Source organism: Vigna radiata, chromosome 7 (genome assembly GCF_000741045.1).
Source record: "Vigna radiata var. radiata cultivar VC1973A chromosome 7, Vradiata_ver6, whole genome shotgun sequence".
In the NCBI taxonomy this organism is placed as follows: Eukaryota; Viridiplantae; Streptophyta; class Magnoliopsida; order Fabales; family Fabaceae; genus Vigna; species Vigna radiata.
In genome coordinates, this window is record NC_028357.1 from 4,232,275 (window position 1) to 4,259,677 (window position 27,403).

The following is a 27,403-nucleotide window of genomic DNA, read 5'->3' on the forward strand; positions in this document are numbered from 1 at the left end:
CAAATTTCAAAACATTTTTTAAACAATTTCATATTGCTTTTTCATTTATTTTAATTCAATCTCAATTTTCGCCTTCCTAAATTTGTGCTAGCAGGTTTACGCGTTTCTATTTTCTTCACTCTATACCTTTCTCTTTGTTTAGAAAAGAAACTCACCAAAATTTGTAACTTCCAATTAATTATAATCAATAAAAAATTACCAAACCTTCATTAAGATTTAAATAAAAATATTACACTAAATGTGATTGAAAAGAATTATTTTATATTCCGATTTTAACATGCAAGGAAGATTTTTTCTTCACGAGATTTACAGTTTTTGAATAGTTATAAGTGTTGATTTTTTATTTTTATTTTTTCTTTCTCTTTTTATGTGTTTTTCGAATCTATTAAATTAAAACTATCATACATTTAAACGATTTTCTTTTTACCAATCACATATTGACACATTATCAATATTCAAATATTGTTAAAAAAATATTGTCTAAATATCATTATCCTATATACATATATAACATAATTATAAAAAGAAATTAGAAGATACGAACATAAAGAAATCGATGAGTGGGGTCCACCAATAATTGGTGCAAAAGAATCAGATTTAAAATGCAAAATCGAAGAGTACGCGGGATTTTCATTTGTCATTCATTGCCCCACTCAATTTGGATTCCATTTTTACAATCAATTAACAAATCTATTTCTTTATTTATTTTAATTTTTATACTTTTTTAAATGGATAAATTAATTCTCCAAGTTTTCAAAATAAGGAATTTGGGTTCGTCAAGGTAGAAAATTGTAACTAAATTAGAATTATGGAACTAAAAATATATTCTATATATATTGAACTCTAAAAAAAGCATGATATAGTATGAGAGATTTGTAAGATGAAATAAAAAAGATTGAATGTTTTGTACTAAATTAAATTGTTCCTAATACACCATTGGACATCTAATTAGGCAGCTGTTGTCGGAGGCAACCATGGCTGACTTCTTAATTCTTTCTTCCTTGCATTTGCCGTCCTTTCTCTCTCTACAATGCCTTTGACCTTTTGCCATATCGCACCCTCTCTCTCACCAACACGCTTCTTCCTCTGCACCCACGACCACCGTCACGATTGCACCTTCGCCACGTTACCCTTTTCTCCTGACACCCTTTTCCACTCACCTCTCAATTGCCACCACCTTCACTTATCTCTTTACATTTCTCACCATCTCTAGACACTTCTCGTGATTCCCGTTTTTCTGGGCACCTTTTTTTTACAACGCTTTTTATTCTGTTCCTTTTCGTTTGGGTTCTTGTTCTCTGACAATTCTGTTCCGGGAAATGTCAGACATACGTAAAATGTGATCAAGAGATTTGGACCGTGTTTTCGTCACGTTGTAAGGACTAATCTCTTATGCGTGAGTCAACTACACGAGTTTTGGGAATTTTGTTGTTGGGTTTCTTGTTTTCTTTTTTCTCGGTGGTTTTTGGATCATGGGTTTTTGAGGTTTGTCACCTTCTGATCCCTTTTTCAATACCAACCCCTTGCACTTGAGTTTCTTGAAGTTTGGAATTTCCCAAGATCTAAATGAGTTGAAAGTGTTATCTTTCAAGGACCACTGTGATGGAACCGGGAACCCCATTAGAGAGTTCTTCCAATTTTGACTCTTTAATGTTCAATTCATCATCACACAGAAGTACCGTGTCCATTCAGTCCAGGAGTTTTGGTGTTAACAACTCCACCAGGGAAGTGAGTTTTGGCCACTCAGGATCCAAGCCAGCGAGATATGGGTCAACGGGTGCTGATTCCGAGTTTCTCAGTATGTCTCAGAAGGAAATACGTGATGAGGATGCAAGGTTGGTTTATGTTGATGATCCTGAGAAGACAAATGAAAAGCTTGAATTTGCTGGGAATTCGATTCTTACTGGAAAGTACTCCATCCTCACCTTTCTCCCAAGGAATTTGTTTGAACAGTTTCATAGAGTTGCTTATATTTACTTCCTTGCAATTGCCATTCTTAATCAGCTCCCTCAGTTAGCTGTTTTTGGGAGGGGTGTTTCCATTATGCCATTGGCCATTGTGCTTCTGGTTACTGCTGTGAAGGATGCATTTGAGGACTGGAGGAGGCACAAGTCTGACAAAATTGAGAACAACAGGTTCGGATTGGTTTTGGTTAATGATCAGTTTGTGGAGAAGAAGTGGAAGCATATTAGAGTTGGGGAAGTTATTAAAATCAGAGCGAATGAAACCATTCCTTGTGATGTTGTGCTGCTCTCGACTAGTGACCCCACTGGGGTTGCTTATGTGCAGACTCTTAATCTGGATGGAGAGTCTAATTTGAAGACTAGGTATGCAAAGCAAGAGACTCAATCTAAGGTGCCAGAAAAGGAGAAGTTAAATCTGTTGATTAAGTGTGAGAAACCCAATAGGAATATATATGGGTTTCAGGGTAATATAGAAGTTGATGGAAAGAGGTTGTCTCTTGGATCCTCTAACATTGTACTTAGAGGCTGTGAGCTCAAGAATACTAATTGGGCATTGGGAGTTGCCGTGTATTGCGGCCCTGAGACCAAAGCCATGCTCAACAGCTCAGGAGCTCCATCCAAAAGGAGTCTTCTTGAGACTCGCATGAACTCTGAGATCATTATGCTTTCTTTCTTTCTTATAGCTTTGTGTACAGTGACCTCAGTTTGTGCTGCTGTTTGGTTAAAGCGCCACAAGGATGAGTTGAATCTCTCACCTTATTATAGGAAGCTGGATTTTTCAAAGGGGGAAGAGGACAACTATAAATATTATGGATGGGGACCAGAAATTGTTTTCACTTTCCTCATGTCAGTCATAGTGTACCAGGTTATGATCCCCATATCCTTGTACATTTCGATGGAGCTTGTCCGTGTTGGTCAGGCATACTTCATGATCGGAGATTCTAGAATGTATGATAAGGCAACAGAGTCAAGATTTCAGTGCAGAGCTTTGAATATTAACGAAGATTTAGGCCAAATTAAATATGTCTTTTCTGATAAAACTGGCACACTGACTGAGAACAAGATGGAGTTTAAATGCGCAAGCATATTGGGGTTTGATTACAGTTCAACGGCGGCCAGTCTTGAGAATGAGCAAGTTGAATACTCTGTTCAAGGTGCATTTCCATTTTCAAATGTTTGTCTGTTCAAGTACAATATTACATTAGTGCATTTATTTCTCTGTAAATAATTTGTAGGATATTTTATGTCATTTTTACTGCAGCGGATGGGACGGTCTTTAAGCCAAAGATGATGGTGAAAGTTAATCAAGAGCTTTTGCAATTATCAAAGAGTGGATTTACAAGTGAGGAGGGGAAACAGATTTATGATTTTTTTCTAGCATTGGCTGCCTGCAATACCATTGTGCCTCTTGTTGTTGACACATCTGACCCTATGGTTAAGCTGATAGATTACCAAGGAGAATCACCGGATGAGCAGGCATTGACTTATGCTGCCGCTGCGTATGGTTTTACGCTAATTGAACGAACCTCAGGTCACATAGTCCTTGATATTCGAGGAGAAAGGAAAAAGTAAATTTAATTGCTTTTTCTTTTATAATAATTACCATCTGCTTCTTTTTCTTCTGCAGACAAACATACTTTACATTGACAATCTGAAATAATTTGGAGTTAATGGTTTAGTATTAATGTTGTTTCTGCATACAGAAAGATATTCTGAAACATTTATATCGTTGGAGTCTCTTATGTCGGTCACTATATCATCTAGATAGTTGTCTTCTTTCATGTCTTCTTAGTGTTCCTTCTTCCCTGGATATGTAGTGATTTAGTGTACGATGTTTTAATTAGGTTCCATAGCTATCTACTTTTAATGAATATTTCTTTTATTGCTCATGCAGGTTCAATGTCTTAGGTTTGCATGAATTTGATAGTGATCGAAAAAGGATGTCAGTTATACTGGGGTACAGTGACAATTGTGTGAAACTTTTTGTTAAAGGTGCAGATACATCCATGCTTAGATTGATTGACAAATCATTGAACACAGACATACTACAAGCAACTGAAACCCATCTTCGTTCTTATTCCTCTGTGGGTTTGAGGACACTTGTTATTGGGACTCGGGACTTAGAAGTTTCAGAATTTGAGCAATGGCACACTGCCTTTGAGGTAGCAAGTACTGCTTTGATGGGTAGGGCAGCTTTGCTTCGCAAGGTCGCTATCAATATAGAGAAGAATCTCTGCATATTGGGTGCAACTGCCATTGAAGATAAACTGCAGCAAGGTGTGCCAGAATCTATCGAGTCTCTAAGGACTGCAGGTATTAAAGTATGGGTCTTGACTGGGGACAAACAGGAAACTGCCATATCTATTGGGTACTCCTCTAAGCTCCTAACGAGCAACATGATTCAAATTTTAATTAATTCCAACAATAGAGAGTCATGTAGAAGACGTTTACAAGATGCCCTTGTCATGTCTAGACAACACATGACTGTGCCTGGGGTTACTCACAATTCAGGAGGAAGTTCAGGATCTGTTTTAACTCTAGCCTTGGTTATTGATGGTACCAGTCTTGTTTATATTCTTGACAGTGAGCTTGAAGAAGATGTAAGTGCCATTAATTTGTAATGTGTTTAGAATGTATTCCTTGCTCGTAGGTGCTGACTTAGCTCAATGCTTTTGACTCCAGTTCTTTCAACTTGCAATTAGATGTTCTGTTGTTCTCTGTTGTCGAGTGGCTCCACTACAGAAAGCTGGGATTGTTGCCCTTGTGAAGAAGAGGACAGATGACATGACGCTAGCCATTGGAGATGGTATGAAATCTTCCATATATTTGTTTCAAATTGTCATTTCCCTTCAAAAGAAAGAAAATTAAATAGGATAACCAAGAAAAAGAAAAGGCATATATTGAAAGTGGAGATTAAATTTGTTTGGGGTGTTTTTTATGTTTATGTAAAACGATGTGAATTTGTTGTAGGTGCTAATGATGTATCGATGATCCAAATGGCTGATATTGGAGTTGGAATCAGTGGGCAGGAAGGTCGGCAAGCTGTAATGGCTTCAGATTTTGCAATGGGGCAGTTTAGGTTTTTAGTTCCTCTCTTGTTGGTACATGGACATTGGAATTACCAACGACTGGGTTACATGATAATATACAACTTTTACAGAAATGCTATCTTTGTTCTTGTCCTATTTTGGTAAGTTGAAATACAGAAAATGAATATAATTAATTACTTGATTTCATCAAATAACTTTATATTTGTGTATGCCACCAGTCACTTCCATTTTTTTCTCTCTTTATAAAATGACTTGGTATTTTGGGATCTTAATTTTGCTCTGTGTCTGTTTTCCAGGTATGTGCTCTTTACTGCCTTCACATTGACAACAGCTATAAATGAATGGAGCAGCATGCTATACTCAATAATCTACACTGCAGTGCCAACTATTGTTGTTGGTATTCTCGACAAGGATCTTAGTAAAAGGACTCTCCTAAAGAATCCTCAGCTTTATGGGGCCGGGCTGAGAAATGAGGCCTACAACAAAAGGCTGTTTTGGTTGACAATGGCTGATACTTTGTGGCAAAGCATTGCTGTCTTCTTTGCTCCCCTTATTGCATATTGGGGAACCACTGTAGACGTAGCAAGCATAGGTGATCTTTGGACTCTTGCAGTAGTTATTTTGGTTAATTTGCATCTGGCCATGGATGTCATCAGGTGGAATTGGATTACTCATGCAGCCATTTGGGGCTCTATTGTAGCAACTTTCATATGTGTCATGGTTATTGATGCCATACCATCCTTTCCTGGTTACTGGTATGTGCTATCTTTTCCTGATCTCTCCCTTTGAATTTTTATACAAATAAATCTATGCAGTGGCATCATATTATCATAACGTGCATGGAAAGGATAGACAGATATACTAATAATGTCAGATGTCAATAAAATGTGTTTATTCTGTTGTATACATTATTAGTTTTTTTTTTTTTTTTTTCATTTGTGGTGTCACTTGCTTTTCTTTGGTCTTTCTGTACTGTATCTCCATTTTTCATGACTTATAGTCCATCTTAGAACCCAACCATTGTATGACTGCAGAGTGGAATGAAAAATGGAAACAAAAACATGTTCGTCTCTAGAGGAGAAATAGTTTTCCTCAACGTAATTTCACTTTTACCTTAGTAAGAACATATTTAAGTAGTGTTTGGGAATTGGGGTGGGTTATATTTCTGGTTAGATGTAAGGGTATTGTGGAAAATAGCTTAAAAAACTAAAATGAAAATTATTTTGGAACTGAAACAAAGACTATTATTTTAGAATGGAGGGAGTTTGTTTTAAGATGCAACACAGATTGCCATTAATTAAAGTTATTAAAAATCCCAAAATTTTGTGAGTCTGACTTCTTATTTAATGAGTGTCATTTATGATTTTCTAGTTTTATAGTATTTGAGAATGTGTTGTTAGCTGTTCATGTTACTACAAACCTTGGGGACAACACCAAGTTTTCCTCTGGATGAATTCTTTGTCGCCCTTCAACCATATGATTCAGAAGCCTTTGCAACATCATTTCTATATATACAATCTGACATTTAGGTGTGTTCAAAAACTTCTGCAGGGCTATCTTTGATGTTGGAGGCACTGCATTGTTCTGGTTATGTTTGGTTGGAAGTGTAATAGCCGCATTACTTCCCAGATTAGTTGTAAAATATGTTTACCAGTATTATTTTCCCAGTGATATTCAGATTTCAAGAGAAACTGAGAAGTTTGGGAATCCAAGAGACCATGGAGGAAGACAGATAGAAATGCTTCCTGTTTCAGATGGTCCAGTAAGATAGCACATGTTAGCTTGTTCCCTTTACACTATTTTTTCTTTTGTAAAGTTACATATTCTTTAGGCTAAGTCACAGTGTTGCAGTTGGTTGCCAGATTTCATTGTTTCTATCCGAAGGATGGAGTTTTTGTTCACTTCAGAAGCTTCTTTTGTTGCTATTCCATTGTGTTGATATATTAGCTTGTTGTAAATTAAAAATATTATAGCAGATAAAGTACAAAGGTTGATTACATGTGATGTGATAGTTTAAATTATTATACAAGTACAAAGAGTTTTATTCATTTCCTGCCTGATGATGTTTGTTTTCCCCCTTAAGCTTTTGCTTGGTTCAATTTTTATACAAGGCTTCATGTTTTCTTAAATTATTATACAAGTTCATCTTTTATAAAATTCTAAAATGCAAATTTTTACATTCTGAATTACCCTTTTATGAAAAAAAGGGTGATTTTATTTTTAAGTGAAAAAAAAAGAGATTATCTAGAATTTGAGCTTCTAATCAATAAATACTTTGTATGCTTTTTATTTTAGTTAACTGTAGTAAGATTTTCATATATTAAAATGAACTTATACAAAATTATTATTCAAATATATCATTGATCCATGAAAAAGATGCATAATTTTATTTTGTGCAAGTATAACATGGCACATACATGAAGTTATTGTCATATATGGAAAAACAATTCACCATTATGACACTTATCATGTTTTTATGTTTGTTGACATTTGGTCCTCCACCTAAAAGAAAAAATGGAAAAAACAAGAAACACCAGCAAAGTCACAAGTAGGTCCAAATCTATGGTTACACCAATAAATGGGGGCAAAGGGACATAAAGAAGCACTTGTCTTTTCTACCTTTTGTGGGGACCTTATTAGTTATTTAGGTCACCTTTTCAGATAGACTTTTTTCCAGTTTTCTTATCAGTTAAACAATCTCCATTGTATCAAACTTTCATTCATTTATTATTAATAGTTATCACAACTTTTTTATATTTTTAATAAAATAATATTTATACTTTTACAACTTTTAAATAAATGACACTTTTGCTCCATTTGTATTGTAATGTAAGAAAATATGTATTGACAACACTGTATTTGTATTTTAATAAGAGAAACATATTTATTCACATCATACTTGTTTTACATTCTTATAATTGCTCTAAATAATAACAAAATATATTGAATTAAGTTATTTAATTAAAATATAAATTAAATTGTTGAATATAAAATTAATAAAATGAGTTGCTGGTGAGAGTGAAAAGTTCATCAGGGTTGGGTTCTTTTAATAAAATGAATTTTATCTTTTCTATTTTATTTGAAATTAACACACTCGCCAAAATCTAAAGAAAAGTTTAAAATTTATAACTTTAAAAATTACAAATTTTTTTAATGGTAATTTAATGATTTAGTTATTGTATATATTGAAATTCATTTAAAAAGACATCAACAACGAAATAATTTCCAAATAATTAAATCATTTGACATTTTATTTGTAAAAATTTGATATTCTTTGTAAATTAAAGATTAAATTTTTAATTTTTGTAAATTTTCTTTTAAATTTTAGTGAATATATTATTTTAGTGAATATATTAAATTTTAAAATTTTAGTGAATAAATTACTTACTTTTAAAATAGAATGATTAAGAGAACCTGTGCACTGATATAAGGTTACTGTAGTAAATCATATAACTTTATCTATTTTATCATGTTAAATAGTGTGTACCACAAGAATGAATTCGTTTATATCATGTTTGAGTTATTTTATTTTACTATAAAATTTTTTAATTGATTTTGATTTTCAAATCGAAATAAAAGATAATTTACTTTAGAATAAAAACTTTTTTTTATTGAAAATATTGTAAAATAAGTATAATAAGTATTTCTCTCACCTTTTCTTAAACTTGAATATATTAAGAAAGAAAGAAATCATAAGTAATGAGTTTCCATTTTTTTTAAACCTTCTTTAGGAAACATATCTATGAAAATGATGATAAATTCGGTTTAATATGTTAAGTATTTTTAATAATATTTATGATTAAATTACATTTTTACTTCATGAATCCATCTAAACTAAATTAATAACAAAACTTCAGTGATAAAATATTGTTCATTAGCTCAATTTTTTTAACAGAGTTAAACTTTACCACCAAGACTATTATTATGGGTATATGTATTATAATATAAAATTAAAATCATTTTACTTAAATTTAGTTTGGTATTCGTCTAACTTTTTATTTTTAGTTTTAGTCTTTCTATTTTTGTGTGATTATAGCTTCAATTCAAATAGGTTAAATGTACGACTTTTAGAAATATGCGTGTGATCCACAATTTTACTGTCACGACCTAATTATAGGTGTAAAACTATTAATGTAATCATTTCAATACTAATATTTAACGGTGAAATAATCAGATAAAAACAATATATAAAATATTATATATATATATATATATATATATATATATATATANATATATATATATATATATATATATATATATATATATATATATATATATATATATATATATATATAAAAGTTCAAATAATCATACCAATTCAAACCATTCAATATATCAAATTAAGTCATTACATCATATTTGATCTTCACTAATACATAAACAATTTCTAAATTTTATTTTTGAATAAACATGCATTAAGTTGAATGTTGGTGAAGTCTACCATTTATTATATAATTTTATAATGTAATTCAACAACCAACTTTAGATCTATTTGATTTAAATTTCTCATAACAAGATTTGTTATTTTTATTTTTTAAATCATAATACTATTTCAAATCATCCTATTAATCAATAATCTATTTCAACTCTCATTGCATAAATTTCATTTTCTACAAGTCTGTGACATTAGTAGAGTTAGAATAACTTTACTTTTTGGATACCTATTTAATGCGTACATTACATTATACCAAATGACACTTCTCCTTATAAATTATCACATTTATACAATTCACACAATTTCAATTTCAATGCTATTCATTCCCATGTTCCATATATATTAACATTAAAATCATATTCCATCTAATTAACATCATAACCACCATTAAAACCTCACACTTTCAGTTATAATATCTCAACCAGCCATCACAAACTTATTCAACGAACCCTCCTTCCACTTAGCAAGACACGACCCCTAGAGGTATACTCACCTAACGAAGTGTTAGTTTGCCCCCACAACTCAAGTTTTAAAATTGTTTTCGTATTCTGCTTACCTAACAACCAAGACACTACGAGTTTGTTTTATCAAGCTTGCATAACGAGATCTGACTTATCCAATGAGTAGAATGACCTATAGCTCTATGTGATTTTATTTGGTTTGGACATATGAGTCAATTTGGCTCTTCTAAGTATCCCTACACGTTACAAGTTCAAAATATCTTAGATAAACCAATTTGACCAATATATTGCATCATTACCTCACAATATAGAAACACAACCCATATTACAAACCAACTCAACCAAAAACGCAATTTCATGCATATCATAGAATTATATCTCAATCAACCAAAGTCACAAACCAATAAAGCATAAATTGTTTAAAAATACTATCATATTCTCTTGCCTGTAGTAAAAAACCTCTGATTAAAAAGGGGCTTCTAAAGCTCTACTTCTCACATAATGTTCTAACTACTTACACAAACAAAACTAAGCATATTATGATCAAAACTAAACATAGATTCACTTTGAGCTATTTGACACATACACAAAATCTAGAGTCACATACATTTTAAAAAGGTTAAAATGGAAAAAAAAGTGAGTCATATTTTTGAGTTTGATCGACAAATGTGTAGAACTTTATGACTCTAGTAATAATTTTTAATCGTCAAATAAATAAACAGTGAAGTCAGAAAACTTAGAGAAAAGTTAAAGAAATTTTTTGAAAAATGTTTCTAAAAAAATAATGATTTTTATAAAACAAAATTCGATTATTAGAAACTTTTTTTATAGTTCTATTTTTTTGTTAATAAAATAATGAGATGTTAATTACAAATCACATGTAAAAAATTAAAATAATTACAATTTAACATAATATAATTATTTATGATCCAACTATAGTGTTTTTTTAATTAAACTGATCTTAAATGATTACAAATGATTGTATGTTCAAATTAAATTAACAATGAATTATACTAATACCTCTAAGTTTCATAAGATTTCAGAAACTCTTTACTTTATATTTTTTTCAACAGATTTAATCATAGAGACACCGTATACATTTGTAAAATAGTTAAGAATAGTTATTCTACCTTACAATGCTCAACTTATTATAGTTTTTAAACACTTAAATGAATATGAATGTATAAGTAGAATAAAAAAAATTGGAGAGTTTCCCAATCACACGATACGTTCTCTTGTGATTTATTAGCCTGAATGTCATTTCGTGCACGATAATAACTAAGTTAAGATTTAATATCACCAGCGATACCACTGCGAAACTCTTCATGAATTTTTGTAGACTTGTTTTACATCTTCTTTAAACATACAGTTTGTCGGACGTAATCAATTAAGAATAAATCATGCTTTTATGAAAAAACATGTGAAAGTAGTTAATTGTTTTTGGTGTAATTTTAAGGTTGTTCCTTTGTTGAGGAAAATTTTGCAGAACGTAATAATTGAAAAAAAAAAGAAAAGAAGTTTATGAGTCTTACAAAGCCGTGCCTACTCGTTCAAGTAAAACAGTGTAAAAATAATTTATAAAAATAGTCAAACTTCAATGAATGAAGTGTAATTTATTATTAAAAATACTTTTACATAAAATGAAAACAAGTCACAATAACTCTAATCAAGAAATAAAAAATCAGAAGTTTTCTTAAAAATTATATAAAAATTATTAAAAAAATACACTTTTGCGCATGAATAAGAAAAAAAAAAAAACAATTTTAGTTCAGTGGGCAGGTTAAGGATATGTCTGTAAAAACTAGTCTATGGCATAAAGGCATAAGCATAGGCTAGAATCTTAAAAGGGTTAATTCCAATATCCATTGAGTTCTTATTTTGACAAGTAAAAGAGATTGGTTCCTATGGTTGTGGATTATGTTGTTGGTTTGTTGCCCCATCATAAGACACTTTTTGGGTCCTAAGGGAATGGGTTTCATAGGAGGGAGGCATGTCCCAAGTTAGAGATTCTGCAATAAAGCTTTTTGGAGCAGATATTCATACTACACATACTCCCATTAAGCCAACCACACTTTTCCCAGATTTACACTCATTGACTCGGATTCAGCCTCTGCCTCAACCCATCATCGTCATGGTCATGCCATTCAACCCTTCTTCTCTACTCTTTCATTTTCCATCTCCTCATTCTTCTCACGTGCTGCTCTTTTCTTGTGAAAATTTTCAGTAAGGTTCATGCTAAAGTTTGCATTTTTAAACTCACAAAAAGGCTGGAGCTTTATTTGCCTTACTGAAATGGGTATATGAAAGCTGTACATGATTTATTTTTTGTTTGTTTAAGTGCTAGAAAACTCTTTTTCTTGCACCTAGATGTATTCTGCATATTAAAAGCTTAGATTTGTATAATGAATATTTGGATGTGGTCCGCATGCCCATTACCCCCTAAAATATTGTGAACCAGATTTCTGAAGATTTTTTGCTTTCTTAATTTCTTTTTTAAAAGAAGGTGTTTAGTGAGATTACTGGATTGCATTGTTTTTAGCCATGTGAAAAAAGGGTAGAGGGTACCCAAGAAAGACACTGAAGGAAATTTCTGAAAGGGATGGATGGTGAATAATATTTCTGAGACTTTGGTCTTTAATTGAGTCTAATAATACTGTGGGATCTATGAATCTGACTCCACCTAATGGAATAAGACTTTTGTTGTTTTTATAAAAGTGGTGAATGAGGTTGAAATTTTGTTAAAAGGGAGCAACAAAGTAAATTAAAGAAAATCAGGTTGTGGTTTCTGGTGCTACAGTAAATGTAAGTGGTGGAATTTGATTTGAATTTTGTATTGGATTCAATTCTAACTTGGACGTCATGATTAGCAAGTAATTAACATGTTACTGTTTAAATAAGCCAAAGGTTGTGTTATAACAACTGTAGCAATGGAAATTCGTATGCTCGTGTTGTTTTAGAAGTTGAAGGTTGATGACATTTTGAAATACCTATATCCAATTTTTCATCTACTGTGTATTGCATTGCAGGAGCTTAACCATGAAATAAATACTGAGATATTATTAATGTGTGGCAGTTTGTTGTATTATTTTCTGTATTGGAATGAATATTTTGTGTCAGCCCTTACATTCTGTAACAGAGTTAGTAGTAGCACTTTGGTCTTAACTCTTAATGCAAGTTGCATGTTTCATGTATTCCTAATTGACACAAAATGTTCCTCAATTGCAGAATGGACTTGAAGAATCAACTAATGATGAAGTGGATGTTCCTTTGAATGAAGAAGTTTCTAGCAAACAGACTGATTCTCAAGATGGTAATGATACTCCAAGAGACACGTGTAAAAATCCTACACTGAAACTGGTGGGCAAAGTAGTTCATAGGACTAATGAGCACAGGAATGCTAAAAGAAATATTGATCAGGAAAAGGTTTTTAAGAAGCCAGACAAGGTTCTGCAATGTCCTCGCTGCAATAGTTTGGAAACAAAGTTTTGCTACTTCAACAATTACAATGTTAACCAACCTAGACATTTCTGTAAAAATTGCCAAAGGTATTGGACAGCTGGAGGGGCGATTAGAAATGTTCCTGTTGGGGCTGGTAAGCGTAAGAATAAGCACTCAACTCTGCAGTATTATCAGAAACCTGTGACTCCTGATGGTGCATCTGCGATCCAGACACATTCCGGTGCTTCTAGTGATGATATGATTCTGTCATCTAATGAACTTTCTGTGACTTCAAGACCTATCAGAGAAAGGGAGGAAAATCCTCTTAGTGAACCCGTAGAAACTGTGTTGAGTCTCAATGGCCAAAGAAAATTTGATGTGGACTTTCCCACTGTCAAAGATGGTGAGGACCCTTCCAGCTCCTCTATGAGATCTAATGAAATGGAGCAGGTTGGTTTGGCACAACACTTTAATGGTTTAATTCCCTTACATTCATTTCATTATCATTCTGTCCCTTCATGGTCTTATCAATGGAATCCATGTTGGAATGTCAAGGAGTTTAGGTCCAGTAGCACTAGTTACACAGGTTCTCCAACCATGATGGCAGTTTCTGGCTTCTCCATACCAACGGTAATGCAGCCTGCAGCACCTTATTCGTATTCAGGTTTCATATCAAACTTAGCTGGCCAAGAGGAAGAGTCTTCATTGATTGGATCTGCATTTAGTGGCATCTCATTGTCTTCATCTTCTGTCAGCAATAGTACTAGTTCTGGTAATAGATCCCCAACCTTGGGAAAACATTCCAGAGATGGAAGCACACCGAAGGAAGCTGCAATGAAACAGAACCTTTGGGTGCCTAAGACTGTTAGAATTAACGGTCCAGAAGAGGCTGCAAACAGTTCTATATGGACAACTTTGGGAACAAAATCTGAACAGAACAAAATCATTTTAAAAGGAAGTGTCTTTAAATCATTTGAGTCTAAGACAAGTGCTGATGATAATCAAATTCGAAGGACAAACCCTGCTGCTTTCTCACGCTCTGAATCTTTTCAGGAAAGCATGTGAAGTGATGTATTTTTGTTCTAGTTGTATGTTGTGATCAGGTCAACCATGTCAATTTGGCATTTCTTGTTAGATGAGGCATAGAAGGTTTCTAAAACCCTTTTCTCTACCTGGGATGGTTTCATGTATTGATGTTCAAGAAGACAGCCATAACAATAACCTTAAAGTTTAAGCTATGTGTTCAGCAGCAGTAATTAGTCAATAAGAATCTGTCTCAAGCTTGTGTCACCATTTGCTTCATGGCAAAATAAGAGTCATGAACATGAAACCTGACTGAGGTATGATATTTAGGCTTCAAAATAGATTCAATCAAGACATTATTCCTGTGAATTGATTCTTCATCTTTTTATCATTGTCTAGTCAATATTTGGTTAGAAAATTTTGGTGTCATTGACGTCTGTGTACTGTTTTTCACACTTTTGAGGAATTTATTTTACTGTTTCTTTCCTATTTCCAACTGATTGGCCCTGTATTCTAACTTGAGAGTTATATTATATATATATATATATATATATATATATATATATATATATATATATATATATATATATATATATATATTTATATAAACACACGCACACATGTAGATAAAGTCAAAATCATGCAATTGATGGAAATCTCAATTGCACAAGGTAAACATTGACCGTGGCTTCAAGACATCAATGCATATGTTATAAAAGTTGAATAAGTATTGCAAAAAGCTTGCACGTCTTCTGCCAAAAGATTCGGTGATTTGTTATTTGATTTTGTAAACGTTGGTGGCTTGCTCAAGAGACTACCAGCTTGTGCCGCAAATCTTGTTTCTTCTCCACAATCTAAGGCCTTCATAGAGTCTATGAATAGATCCTCATTTATACTTCCAAATACACACTTCTCTCATTCTCCCTTTTCTCTTATTTCTTCCTTCTCTATTTTCTTTCTTATAATATCTTGGTTTTATTGTTTTACTTTTTGTAGAGTGTCTTGGTAGTTTTGATATCTTCGGACATTTTTGAAAAGTTCGTATTGTATTATGGGATTTTACACAACACACGGTAGATAAGTCATTAAGGACAGTAAATTTACACTTTTTGAAAAATCTTTGTTCTTGGTTTTATTATTTTTGTCAGTATTTTACAACAATTTTAAAGACTTATGATTGACATCAACAACCTAAACATAGAAAATCAAAACATTGTTTCCAAAACTCAGATAGTCTTTGCAAAACCTTTTTCAGATGTGTCAAGAATCGAAGTCTTCTCTGTTCAAATTTTTGACACCGATAATAACTTGTGTCTATCTTTTTAGACATGTACGAAGTTGTTTTTGCTTTTTCATCTCCAAAATCTGATCCAGTCTTCCTTCAAATTCTAGACAAGTTGAAGATTTAATTCATGTAAAAAATGTATGCTGACATACTTTAGATAGTACACTTTCTAATAATTTGTTCGGTGTGTACTGTTCTTATAAGAAAGTAAAAGACATTTAGGATTCACTGATTTTCAAATACACTACTGAAGATGTCGTCGGACAAATGATTCAAGTTAAGGACATAAAATATTAAATTAATGAGTAATATAAGCTCCTTGAAGACATCAAACTGGAAAACATTCTTCTATCCGAAAAATTTGTTTTAGAACTTCTAATAGAGAAATTGTCGCCATCCTAACTAATTACAAACAATGACTGAAATACAAACACAAATAGATGTCACTTTTAGAGCTCATCACACATAATTATTGAAGATGTAAACAGAAAATAGTGTGTTACTGCAAGAGCCAAAACTTTGTTTGCAAAAGCAAATATTGTAGAAGACAAACTTGCTTTAAAAATGTACGAACACAAACTTGATCACAAAAGAAAAAGTAAATTTCGAGAATTTCGTCCCAACGGATCTAGCCCCACTTTTAAGAAGAAAGGATATTGTTTCATGTGCAGAAAGTTGGGTCATCATGCACCACAATGTATGCACAAAGCAAGAAACAACAATTCTCTTAGGGCAAATATAACGGAAAGAGATGATATTATTGTTGTGGTTGTTTCATAGGTAAATTTAACGACTAATATGAGCAAATGGATGATAGACTTTGATGCTACACGACATATCTGTGTAAACAAAAGTGTCTTTACCTTCTACACTAGTATAGGAAATGAAGAAGAACATGTTTACCTTGGTGATTCCAAGACAACTCCTGCTCTGGGGAAAGGGAAAGTTTTTCTCAAGTTCACATATGAAAAGACTTTGACCTTGAGTGATGTGCTACACATGCCATCAATTAGAGTTAATTTATTCTTTATAACACTACTACGAAAATTAAGGATTAAAGTATAATTCGAGTTTGACAAGATTGTAATAACAAAAAATAATATTTTTGTGGGGAAGAGATATTGTGATCAAAGTCTCTTTGTACTCAATATTTCTGAAAATATTAATGAATCTTAGTCTTCTACTTATATTGTTGGTATATATGATGTGTGACATGCTAGATTAGGACATGTGAATTCTTCATATGTTATGAAATCACAACGATTAAAATTAATTAATATGCATGATAAACAAAGTACTAAATGTGATATATGTGTAGAATCTAAAATAACAAAGAAAACATGTTATGTTGTATCATCAACTGAATTATTAGGATTAATTCATATTGATCTAGCCGATTTAAAACAAACTGTATTTAGAGGCGGTAAAAATTACTTTGTAACCTTTATAAATGATTATTCTAAATACACCAAAGTGTACTTAATCAAACATAGAGATGATGAATATGTATTGTTTAATTACTTTTGTGTTAGGGATGGTATCATCCATGAAATAAACCCACCATATTAACCTTAGTCTAATGGAGTAGTTGAGAGAAAGAATAAAACTCTTAAGGAAATGATGAATATCATGCTTATTAATTCTAATGCACCTAATAACCTTTTGGGAGAAGTCTTGCTTAATACACACTTTTTACAAAATAGAATACTTTATAAGAAAACTGGTAAAACTCTCTATTAGTTGTGGAGAAGCTATAAACCTAACCTTAAATATCTAAGAGTTTGGGGTGCCTAGCTAAAGTGATGTTACTCGATCCTAAGAAAAGGAAAATAGGCTCCAAAACCTCTAATTGCATGTTCTTGGACTATGTTGAACATATTGTTGCCTATAGGTTTCTTGTTCTTGAAAGTGATATGCTTGAGAGTAATTCTATAGTGGAGATGAAAAATGTTGAGTTTTTCGAACACGTGTTTCCCTAAAGGGTTAGGAGATGTTTGAATCGGTTGATAATAATAATAATAATGATGCATTGTGTGAGGATTTAGGAAGAAGTAAAAGACAAAGGAAGGAAAACTTTTGTGGTAGTGATTTTTATACCTATATCTAGTTGATAATGATCCTAGTAGTTTTGTAGAAGTTATTAGTGTTTTTGATTCAAAGCAGTGGGAAAAGGCCATTGGGACTAAAATTAAATCAATTCAGAAAAAATAGTACTTGGATCTTAGTAGATTTGTCTAAAGGAGCAAAACCCATTGGTTGTAAGTGAATCTTGAAGAAAAATTATCACTCTCATGGATCTATAAGAAGTATAAAGCAAGATTAGTAGCGAAAGACTTTACTGAAAAACCCAACATAGATTATTTTGACACCTTTGTCCCTGTGACTAAGATTTTCTCCCTTCGAGTGTTGTTAGCCTTAACTAGGGATGACAAAAAAATCCACATTCGTGGATATCCGCGGATAAAGTCCGTGACGGATAGTTGATACGCGCGGATATTTACTACCCGAAACCTGCAAATAGCTGACATTTTAATACCCGTTTATAAACGGGTCGGGTGCGGGTATTATACTATTCGTACCTGCGGATATCCACTATCCACAAAAAATAAAAATAAAAAATTATTTTATTAAGTTAAATTTAATTAAAATTAACATTAATTTATATTTTATATATATATATATATATATATATATATATTTTGTAATTTTATTTAAATTTTATTTTAATAATTTATAAAAATATATATTTTTTTAAATATTTGTGGGTATTTGTGGATATCCGCGGGTTTTAAAATATCTGCGAATATTTTTTAAGCGGGTACCTGTGCGGGTAGCGAGCCGGGTAGTGGGTGAATTTTTTTTTTGTCGGGTCGGTCGGGTTGCGGGTAGGCACTATCCGTGCCCGACCCAACCCTGACCCGTTGCCATCCCTAACCCTAACAACTATCCATAAGCTAATGATACACCAAATTGATGTTAAAATTGTCTTTTTGAATACTGATTTGGAGGAAGAAATTTATATGGCTCAACCTGAAGGATTTGTTTCAAGAGAGTAAAGTATGCGAACTTTTAAACTTCTTGTATAGACCGAAACCAACACCAAAACAATAACATGAAAAACTTGATAATATATTGCTTTGTGATGTTTTTCACCTAATGATGTTGATAAATGTGTGTACTCTAAATCTGAAAATGGTGATTGTGTCATTATATGCTATTATGTGGATGACATATTAATTTTTAGTACATGCAATGAGATTGTCGCTAGAACTAAGTTGTTTCTAGGATCAAATTTTAAAATGAAAGACATAGGTGAAACCAATATAATTTTTAGGTGTTAGAATCATAAGGAGTGAAGATGGTATACTACTATCCCAAGATCAACACATTAAGAAACTTCTTAAGAAGTTTGGGTATTATGACTTTGAACCAGTGAGTACCCCTTACGATGCTAACTCTAAATTAAGGAAAAATAAAGGAGAGTCTATATCTTAGCCTCAATATGCCCAGATAATTAGGAGCTTACTGCATTTGATGAACTTTTCTAGAACTGTTATTGCTTATGCAGTAGGTAGACTGAGTAAGTACACTCAGTGTCCAAATCAAGAACATTTGAATGCACTTGCAAGGCTTATGAGATACTTAAGAGTTTTAATGGATTATGCCTATAAATATAACGAATTTTACACTGTATTAGAAAGGTACAGTGATGCTAACTGGATCTCTGATTCAAATGAGACAAAATCTAATGGTGGTTATGTATTTACACTTGGAGGTGATGCAATTACGTGGAGATTAGCCAGACAAATAACTATTGCAAGATTAACAACGGAGTCTGAGTTTATTGCTCTTGAGATGACTAGTAGTGAGACTGAATGGTTGAAAAACTTCTTAGCGAATGTTTCACTAGGAATGAAACCAACCCCATCGGTGTCAATACAATGTGATTGCCAATCAATAATAGCTATAGCTAAAAACAATAATTATAATGGAAAGAAAAGACATATACAATTAAGACACAATTTGGTGAAACAACTATTAAAGAGTGGAACTATTTCAATTAATTATGTGAAGTCAGAACGAATCTAGCAAATCCTCTAACAAAACCCTTGAGAAGAAATATGATCTTAGAAACATCGAGGGGAATGAGACTTAAGGCACTTGCAAACAAACAAGTGATGGTAACCTAACCTTTGGGATTGGAGATCCCATGAATAAGGTTCATATGGGTAAAAACAAGTCACTTGTTAATTCTGATAACACTAATTGATTTTAAATCAAATATGTCCATTTTTATGGCGTGTGTAAAAGTGATAAAGACTGCATTATTGAAAACTTAAACTTTGTAAATAAAATTCTATGTGGTGAAATAGTTTAGTTTAAACAAAAGTTTTAATGATCTTCATATTCCTTACAAGTGGTGTATGATTTGTAGCATACACTTGATGAAATCACCTATATGAGTGTCAAGTGGGACTGCTTGCATGAGATCTTGACATGATCTAGAGCACTGATGAATATCAGACATGTACATGGCCTAGTAAGCACAATACAACAATAACAACAAGGATTGCGAGAATATATTGTGATTGATAAACCTTTAACACACATCAAGTGTCCTTGATTATATAGCTTATTATACCAACTTCATTGTATGCTAATTTTCTCGATCTAGAAATGATTTATATAATTTGCTATATAATTATGTGCATTACATCTTATACAACTCAATATAATTTTCTCTCACTTTCTTTCAATCTTTGTTTCATATCTTTTGTAACACGTGAAAGATTGTTATAAAAGTTGAATAATAAGTATTACAAAAAGCCTACACATCTTCTGCCAAAAGATTTGGTGATTGGTTATTTGGTTCTGTGACCAAAAACTCTGATTTATTTGATTTTGTAAACGTTGATGGCTAACTCACGAGAGTATACTAGCTTGTGCCGCAAGTATTGTTTCTTCTCCAAAATCTAAGGCCTTCATAGGGTATATAAATAGACCCTCATTTACTTTTTTAAATACACACTTTTTCCATTCTCATTTTTCTCTTATTTTCTTCATTCTTTCTTTTCTTTCTTGTAATATCCTAAGTTTGTATAAGTAACACAATGCAAATAAGTTCTAAAGATAATGAATCTACGCACTTTGAAAAATCTTTATTTTTGGTTTTATTATTTTTGTTAACATTTTACAATAATGCATATTTAATAGCACAATAATTTTTATTTTTTCTGCATCTCAAAAAATTCTCATTCTACCCTTTTCATAAACAACTATGGCGTTTGAATGTAAGTTAACACATTACCGGCGTTCAAACTCCGGTACAGATTTTTTTTTTTCTATTTCTTTTAATTTATTTCTTTTATTTTTTATTTAATAATAATAATAATAATAATAAATTAAAAAATAAAATTTAATATTTTAAATTAAAAAACAAAATTAAAATATATTAAATTAAAAATTATTTACTTTAATTCAATAATAAATAATATTCTTTTATTTAATAAATGTTTAATTAAATTATTGTTTTTCATATAATTAAAAATATATTAATATTATAATTTATAAAATATTATTTATTAACCAATAATAAATAAAACATGTTAAAAAATTAAAAAAAAAACTTAAAATAAATACGGTTAACGTATTCAATATGAATTATTTATATGTTAACCGTATTTCCAATTACAATTAACATATTTTATTTATGTTTTTTTTTAATTTTATAACATGTTTTATTTATTTTTGTTTAATAAATAATATTCTATCAATTAAAATATTAATATATATTTAATTATATAAAAATATTAAATTAATTAAATATTTATTATAATAAAAGAACAATTTTTTATTGTTAATTTTAAATAAATATTTTTTTAATTTAAAATGTTAAATTTTTAATTTTTTTAATATTTCATTATTATTATTATTAATATTATTATTATTAAATTAAAATAAAATAAGTAAATTAAAAAAAGTTCTTAACAACATGGGTTAGGTAAAAAAAAGTTTTAACCATTTTGGACGTCCCTAATTGTGCATAATCGTTTCAAATAGGTTCTCGTATTGTAAATATTCTCAGTTAGGTCCATTTTTGTGGAAAATTGACTAAATTTAGATCTTGTCATTAATTGAGCTGGATGACGTTGAAAATTGTAGAGCTGTCAAAAAGGGTAACCCGGCTCGACCCGACCCGGCCCACCACGGGTTGGTCACTTAGTGAGCCAACCCAACCCAACTCATTTATTAGCGAGCCAGAAAAATCTGAACCCGGCTCGACCCAGCACGGGTTGGTAGGTAAACGGGTTGGCTCACTAGCCCATTTAATTACAATTGTTTTTAAAATAAATAAATTACAAACTTTCTATATTCAAATTTAAACAAATTGCACTCCTAAAAAATGGTGTTAAACTGAAGACAACTCAAATAATAATAAAAAGTACAATATAATCCAAATGTCATAAAAAAACAAACACAAAAAACATACAAATAAGTTTCTTATATGTCATAAGTTTCATAAATAAAAGGGTTAAATATGTTTTTAGTCCCTATACTTTGGGGTGATTTTGGTTTTAGTCCCTCTTTGAAACTAAAGTACAATTTAGTCCTTCAATTTTAGAAAACTCTGGTTTTAGTCCTTTTTACCAAATTTCTTTAACTTTATCTGTTGTTTAAAGCACGTTTCATTGTAACATTTGGATTGTTTACACTGTTTGACACATTTTTGCTTCAATGTTAACTGAGAAATGCGTTTGAAACAACAAATAAAATTGAAAAATTTTGGTAAAAAGTACTAAAACCAGAGTTTTCTAAAGTTGAAGGACTAAATTGTACCTTAGTTTGAAAGAGGGACTAAAACCAAAATCGCCCCAAAGTATAGGGACTAAAAACATATTTAACCCTAAATAAAATAATAAATTCAAAAAATAAAATTAGGTAGGTGGATTGGTGGGCCAACCCGACCCACCATGGGTTAAAATCTGACCCGCATAAAAAAAATTCAATTTTTTCAAACCCATTCCGGCTCAAACTCATGGTGAGCCGGGTTGGCTTGCAGGTTGTAACCCATTTTGACGGCTCTAGAAAATTGTTTTGTGGCTTGATGACTGAGCAATTTTTATTGAGATGGCAGAGTTTGGTCACCTTAGGTGGATTTTTTTTATTTATAGTTTTAAATAAGTTTAATTTAATCAAAACACGATTTATTGTCATACCCTTATTCCCAAAATACCCTTCTTCATTATCTCCAATACTTGAATTGGTCTGAATCACCCGAATGAATGGTTCTTCACATGACTCCAAGGCTCCATCAAGTTCTTCCATCTCCTCCGAGGTGGGACCCACCTCTGTACCAATCGGGTCACTGGGTAACTTCTTCTTCGGTCACGCTGAGTTGACGGGATGGTGTAGAAGTGGTGGGCGATTCGAATGAGAGGATGTTGAAGGAGGGAAGAGGGAAGAAAAGTTCATCTTCTGTCTACACTCTGTCTAACATTTTCGCTTTCTCAACAAATCCAAAATCTTCAAAAATTGAAGGTTTGGAGAAATAGTCCAACTTTAAAGAAAATCCTAAACACTGATTGGCTAGAAAAGGGGGCACCACATACAAAAATATCAGAAGACTCAAAATATAAAAACAACAAACTAAAAATCTACATGTAGATGCTTCGGCAAGAAAGCGAAACTCAACCTCCCTCTTGATGAAATCTGGAATCTAAAAATTCATCCAGAAAATGTTAGCTCCAGTGCTCAAGCTAAAAGAAAACCGGCACAAGCTAAATCTGGAAATGCCAGATTCCCTGTATTTTCGGCGCATTACGCAATCAACAAATCATTTCCTTGTACTTTCTAATCTTGAACACTATTACTACAAGAGTTTCTTCTTCACATGACTCCACACTCAAGCTCGAAATTTTCTAATAACATTTTCATCACATAAATCATAAGAATTACAGTTCCAACGTGACTTCCAATTTTTCCTTATTTTTAAATTCACAATAAAACAAATAAAAATGGGCACAAATGTTCTTCCCATACTATGAAGAAGTAAGAGTTACGGTGTTGTCAAAAAGAACCATAATGGAAGAATTAATGGAGGAAAAAAGAATAAGAAAAAGGGCTTAAATTGTAGGATAATGATATTTTAACAACTCTTTTTTAACAACTTTTTTACAACAGGACATGTGTCACCATTTTATTGGTCTATTTGAATTTATTCTAAAAAAATATTTGAAATAGACCAATCACAAATTGTCACGTTGTCAAAAAAAGTTGTTAAAAAGACATTTTCCTAAATTATAGGGACAATGACCAAACCATTTGTGTTTTAAGAGACTCAAATCATAAAATCAAACAACACATTACTCAAGCAAAAATAAAATTTTTAATATAGAATAAGTTTTTTTAATAAAATGAATTAGGTAAAAGTTAATTGCGTTAATACTATTTAATATCTTGAAATTCACTTTTTTCTTCAAAACTCATTATAAATTTAAAATTTCTTTTATTTATAGCATAGCTTAAAATACAAAGTTAGTATACAAAAAAAATTAGCATAGCTCAAAATAACATATCAAGTTTTAATTCAACTTTCACGACATTCTATCAAACACATAATCATACAAGCAATTGATTGTAGACTCAATTATCCGAATACAATGTTTTTACATAAACTTCAGTGAAGGCTTGCACTCATAGTATATTTATATTCTACAGAGTTATAAATAAGGCTAACTTAACCTACTACTCATGAGATTAATCTTTCACTCCTAAGACTCAAAAGTCTAGGGTAAAGACCTCCTGACATTCTCTCCACAACCCTATTCATCTCTAAATGAGTTTGAATGGTTGGTAAAATATTAAAATACCCCATTTCAAAAATTTACTTGTTAAGCATTTGTAACAACTATATTAAACACATAACCTCTCTTTGAGATTTGTCTCACACTACATATCATCCATACTCACAATCACATTTATATCATTCAACGAGCATCAATAAACATCGAATCATGTATATTGTAACTCAAAATTAAACAAGACACAACTCAGAGAAACTAAGAAAAGAATAAAAAAAATTTGTAGACAATAGGTGCCCAATGCCAAGTCAAACGCCCAAAAATTTAGATCTCTCGCCTAGTGAATTTAAAGTAAAAATCAATCCAAACCTGTAGTGGAAAGTGACTTCAGTGCCCAAAACTCAAAGAGCTCTCAGATTTGGTAGCGCTTAACGTCACATAGAGTCACTCAATACTATACCAGATGACAACAACTCTAAATCTTGATCTCAATGCACTTAAGACCTATCCATATGACTAAATTGATATTCTTAGCATTGTAATTGATTAAAAAACAAGTTTATACTTCAAATTGAATACAAACTTTCTCATTTAGACAAGAATCCAATTCATGAGACTAAACTAACTATCCAAAAACACTAATATCAAATTTCATATAATACAAACAAGATTTTAGAAAACTTAGGACCTGGTCCTAATAGAGCTTTTTAGATAGATAAAGCTTTTCATACAATGAAACTCCTTACTAAAAAATTCTATTTATATTTTTATATTTTTAAATTAAAATAATTAAGTATCATTATTTAAAACATTCTACTATATCTAGTATTCGATTTTTGAGTGTCTTTAATTATTATCCATATTTAATTTCAACAAAATTTAACAAAAAAATATTATATTGAAGTGAAATTATAATTTAAGCTTAAATGTACGAATTCCACATTTTATGGATATTACAATATTTAGTAAAAGTTACATGATATAATTTAATTTTTCTTCTAATTTATTTATTTATCTGTTTATCTATATTTATATATAAATGGAATTTTCTTTTTTATATGTACACATTTCCTTTCTAATTTTACCTTTTAAATAACTGTTATTTTAAACGAAAATAATTATTTTTTGAATTTTACCTATAATTACCATTAATTTAAACAATTGTTTTCTAAAATTACTATTTTTTTAAATTCAGCTGTTTTCTTAATTAAATTAATTATCTAAAAAAGAGAACATAGTCATGTGTTTCCAGTATTTTATATAAAAAATGTGGTGTTTCACGGGAGTTATAAACGATAATATATAAGCCACCTTAATATATATATACACATACATACATATATATATATATATATATATATATATATATATATATATATATATATATATATATATATATATATAAAAGTAAATTGATAATAACATCCAAGAAAACAAATAAAAAAACCTAATAAAACTGAAACTATCTATCTTTGGTAAAAAAGGTCCAGTATTAAAATCACGTAATAGAAAAAAAAATTGATGCTAACGTTCTTTTATTCCTATTCGTCTTAATAATAATAATAATAATAATAATAATAATAATAATATTTATGTAGTTATGAATTAATACAACTATAAAAAAAAATTGAATTGACCTTTTTGTGTAATGGTTGATTGGTATAATTATTCAAAGATGAATTTATATATTTACGATCTTGCATGTAATGAGCGAAAAGAGTAAAAAGGAAATATATTAAATATATTGTGTTACCTTTTATTATTTGATAGGCAAAACTCTTACATATGTTGAAATGAAGATAAAATTAAACGAGTCCTCTGCACATCAAAATGTAGAGCAACCCAGAAAGAAGCAAAGGAAGAGAAACATGAGCAGCTCTGCACAATGAAATAGATTCTTGCATTTCCTCTTCCGCAATAGTTTCTAATTTCATAAACCTTGAACGTCTTCGATAATGAGAGTTTAGAATGGTTGGTGCAACTTCACCAAAACATGCCAATGATTTTGGCTTTCTCATCATTATCATTAGAAAACAATGGTTGTAGTCAATTGATATTCAAGAGACAACTTAATCGATTGAATATGCTTTTCAATTACCAATATTCAAATTTATTTATACCTCCACTCAATCTAAATATAGTTTTTACACTAAAATTAAGGTTCAACCACAAAGGAATTAACTTCCACATAATCTATTTTCTTCCCATCATAACTAGATATTTGGTCGCATTTCTTAAAATAAGATTCTTCATTCTCCACTTCTCAAAAAGGGTTCCTTAATTAGTGTGGTCTTTTAAGGAAAAAGTTAATAGAATATGGTAAAAAAACTGCCTCCAAACTTTATAAAATTATCTACTATCCAAAATTATCAGTTATAACTCTTGTATATAACTTTAAAATATAATATTTTACTTATGTTTGTTTAAGATATGATTTTACCCGAGATGGTTTGTGAGTATAAAATTGCATATAATGTTATAAGAATTTTAAGAAGTCCTTAACATGATTATGTATAATGTATTTATTGATATAAATGTTAAGTATTAGAGGTTATTCTGAAATTCTTAATAACTTCTAATATCAAGTAGAAAATGATGATTATGTCGTGAGGAATAATAGGAAGTCCTTAGTATAGGTTTAACCTCAGTGTGGGATAGTATGTGTGAGGGAGTAATTTCACCACCATCGGGTATAGGACCCCTAGAGTTCGATATCAATATGTATATCCAGATAGTCAAGTTTAGAGTAAATAATTTGATGTTTATAAATTATTAGTTCTTAACAAATAATTATAATTTGCTATTTGTAAATAGTATACGTGTATTCTTTGATAAAATTATTTGTGTTTTGTGTTTATTTATGTTTGTGTTTCTTTGGGACATATATTAAGAGATGGACCAAAGGCTAAGATTAAGATTTTATCTTAGTTGTTCTGTATATAT

At 31.0% G+C, this 27,403-nt stretch overlaps 2 protein-coding genes across 2 annotated transcripts; both read left to right on the plus strand.

The window, feature by feature from the left end:
* Window positions 1–921: 921 nt before the first annotated feature.
* Window positions 922–7,092, plus strand: LOC106769189 (phospholipid-transporting ATPase 1). Its single transcript, XM_014654697.2, has 7 exons — window positions 922–3,118; window positions 3,226–3,532; window positions 3,859–4,564; window positions 4,647–4,770; window positions 4,935–5,154; window positions 5,311–5,769; window positions 6,566–7,092. Exons 1-7 carry the CDS (start codon window positions 1,603–1,605, stop codon window positions 6,783–6,785), a joined length of 3,552 nt encoding a protein of 1,183 aa, XP_014510183.1. The 5' UTR covers window positions 922–1,602; the 3' UTR covers window positions 6,786–7,092.
* Window positions 7,093–11,686: 4,594 nt separating this feature from the next.
* On the plus strand, window positions 11,687–14,875 carry LOC106767305 (cyclic dof factor 1). The gene is made up of 2 exons (XM_014652162.2): window positions 11,687–12,047; window positions 13,139–14,875. The coding sequence occupies exons 1-2, from the start codon at window positions 11,904–11,906 to the stop codon at window positions 14,414–14,416; spliced, it is 1,422 nt and encodes a 473-aa protein (XP_014507648.1). The 5' UTR covers window positions 11,687–11,903; the 3' UTR covers window positions 14,417–14,875.
* Window positions 14,876–27,403: the final 12,528 nt, after the last annotated feature.

What these genes read in the sequence shown, in the direction of transcription:
- LOC106769189 (XM_014654697.2), top strand. Translation starts at nt 1,603, where the DNA reads ATGGAACCGGGAACCCCATTAGAGAGTTCTTCCAATTTTGACTCTTTA. An exon ending in TTTGTTCTTGTCCTATTTTG is followed by an intron (nt 5,155 to 5,310) that starts GTAAGTTGAAAT and finishes TCTGTTTTCCAG; the next exon opens with GTATGTGCTCTTTACTGCCT. An exon ending in CCATCCTTTCCTGGTTACTG is followed by an intron (nt 5,770 to 6,565) that starts GTATGTGCTATC and finishes AAACTTCTGCAG; the next exon opens with GGCTATCTTTGATGTTGGAG.
- LOC106767305 (XM_014652162.2), top strand. Translation starts at nt 11,904, where the DNA reads ATGTCCCAAGTTAGAGATTCTGCAATAAAGCTTTTTGGAGCAGATATT. An exon ending in CTCAACCCATCATCGTCATG is followed by an intron (nt 12,048 to 13,138) that starts GTCATGCCATTC and finishes CCTCAATTGCAG; the next exon opens with AATGGACTTGAAGAATCAAC.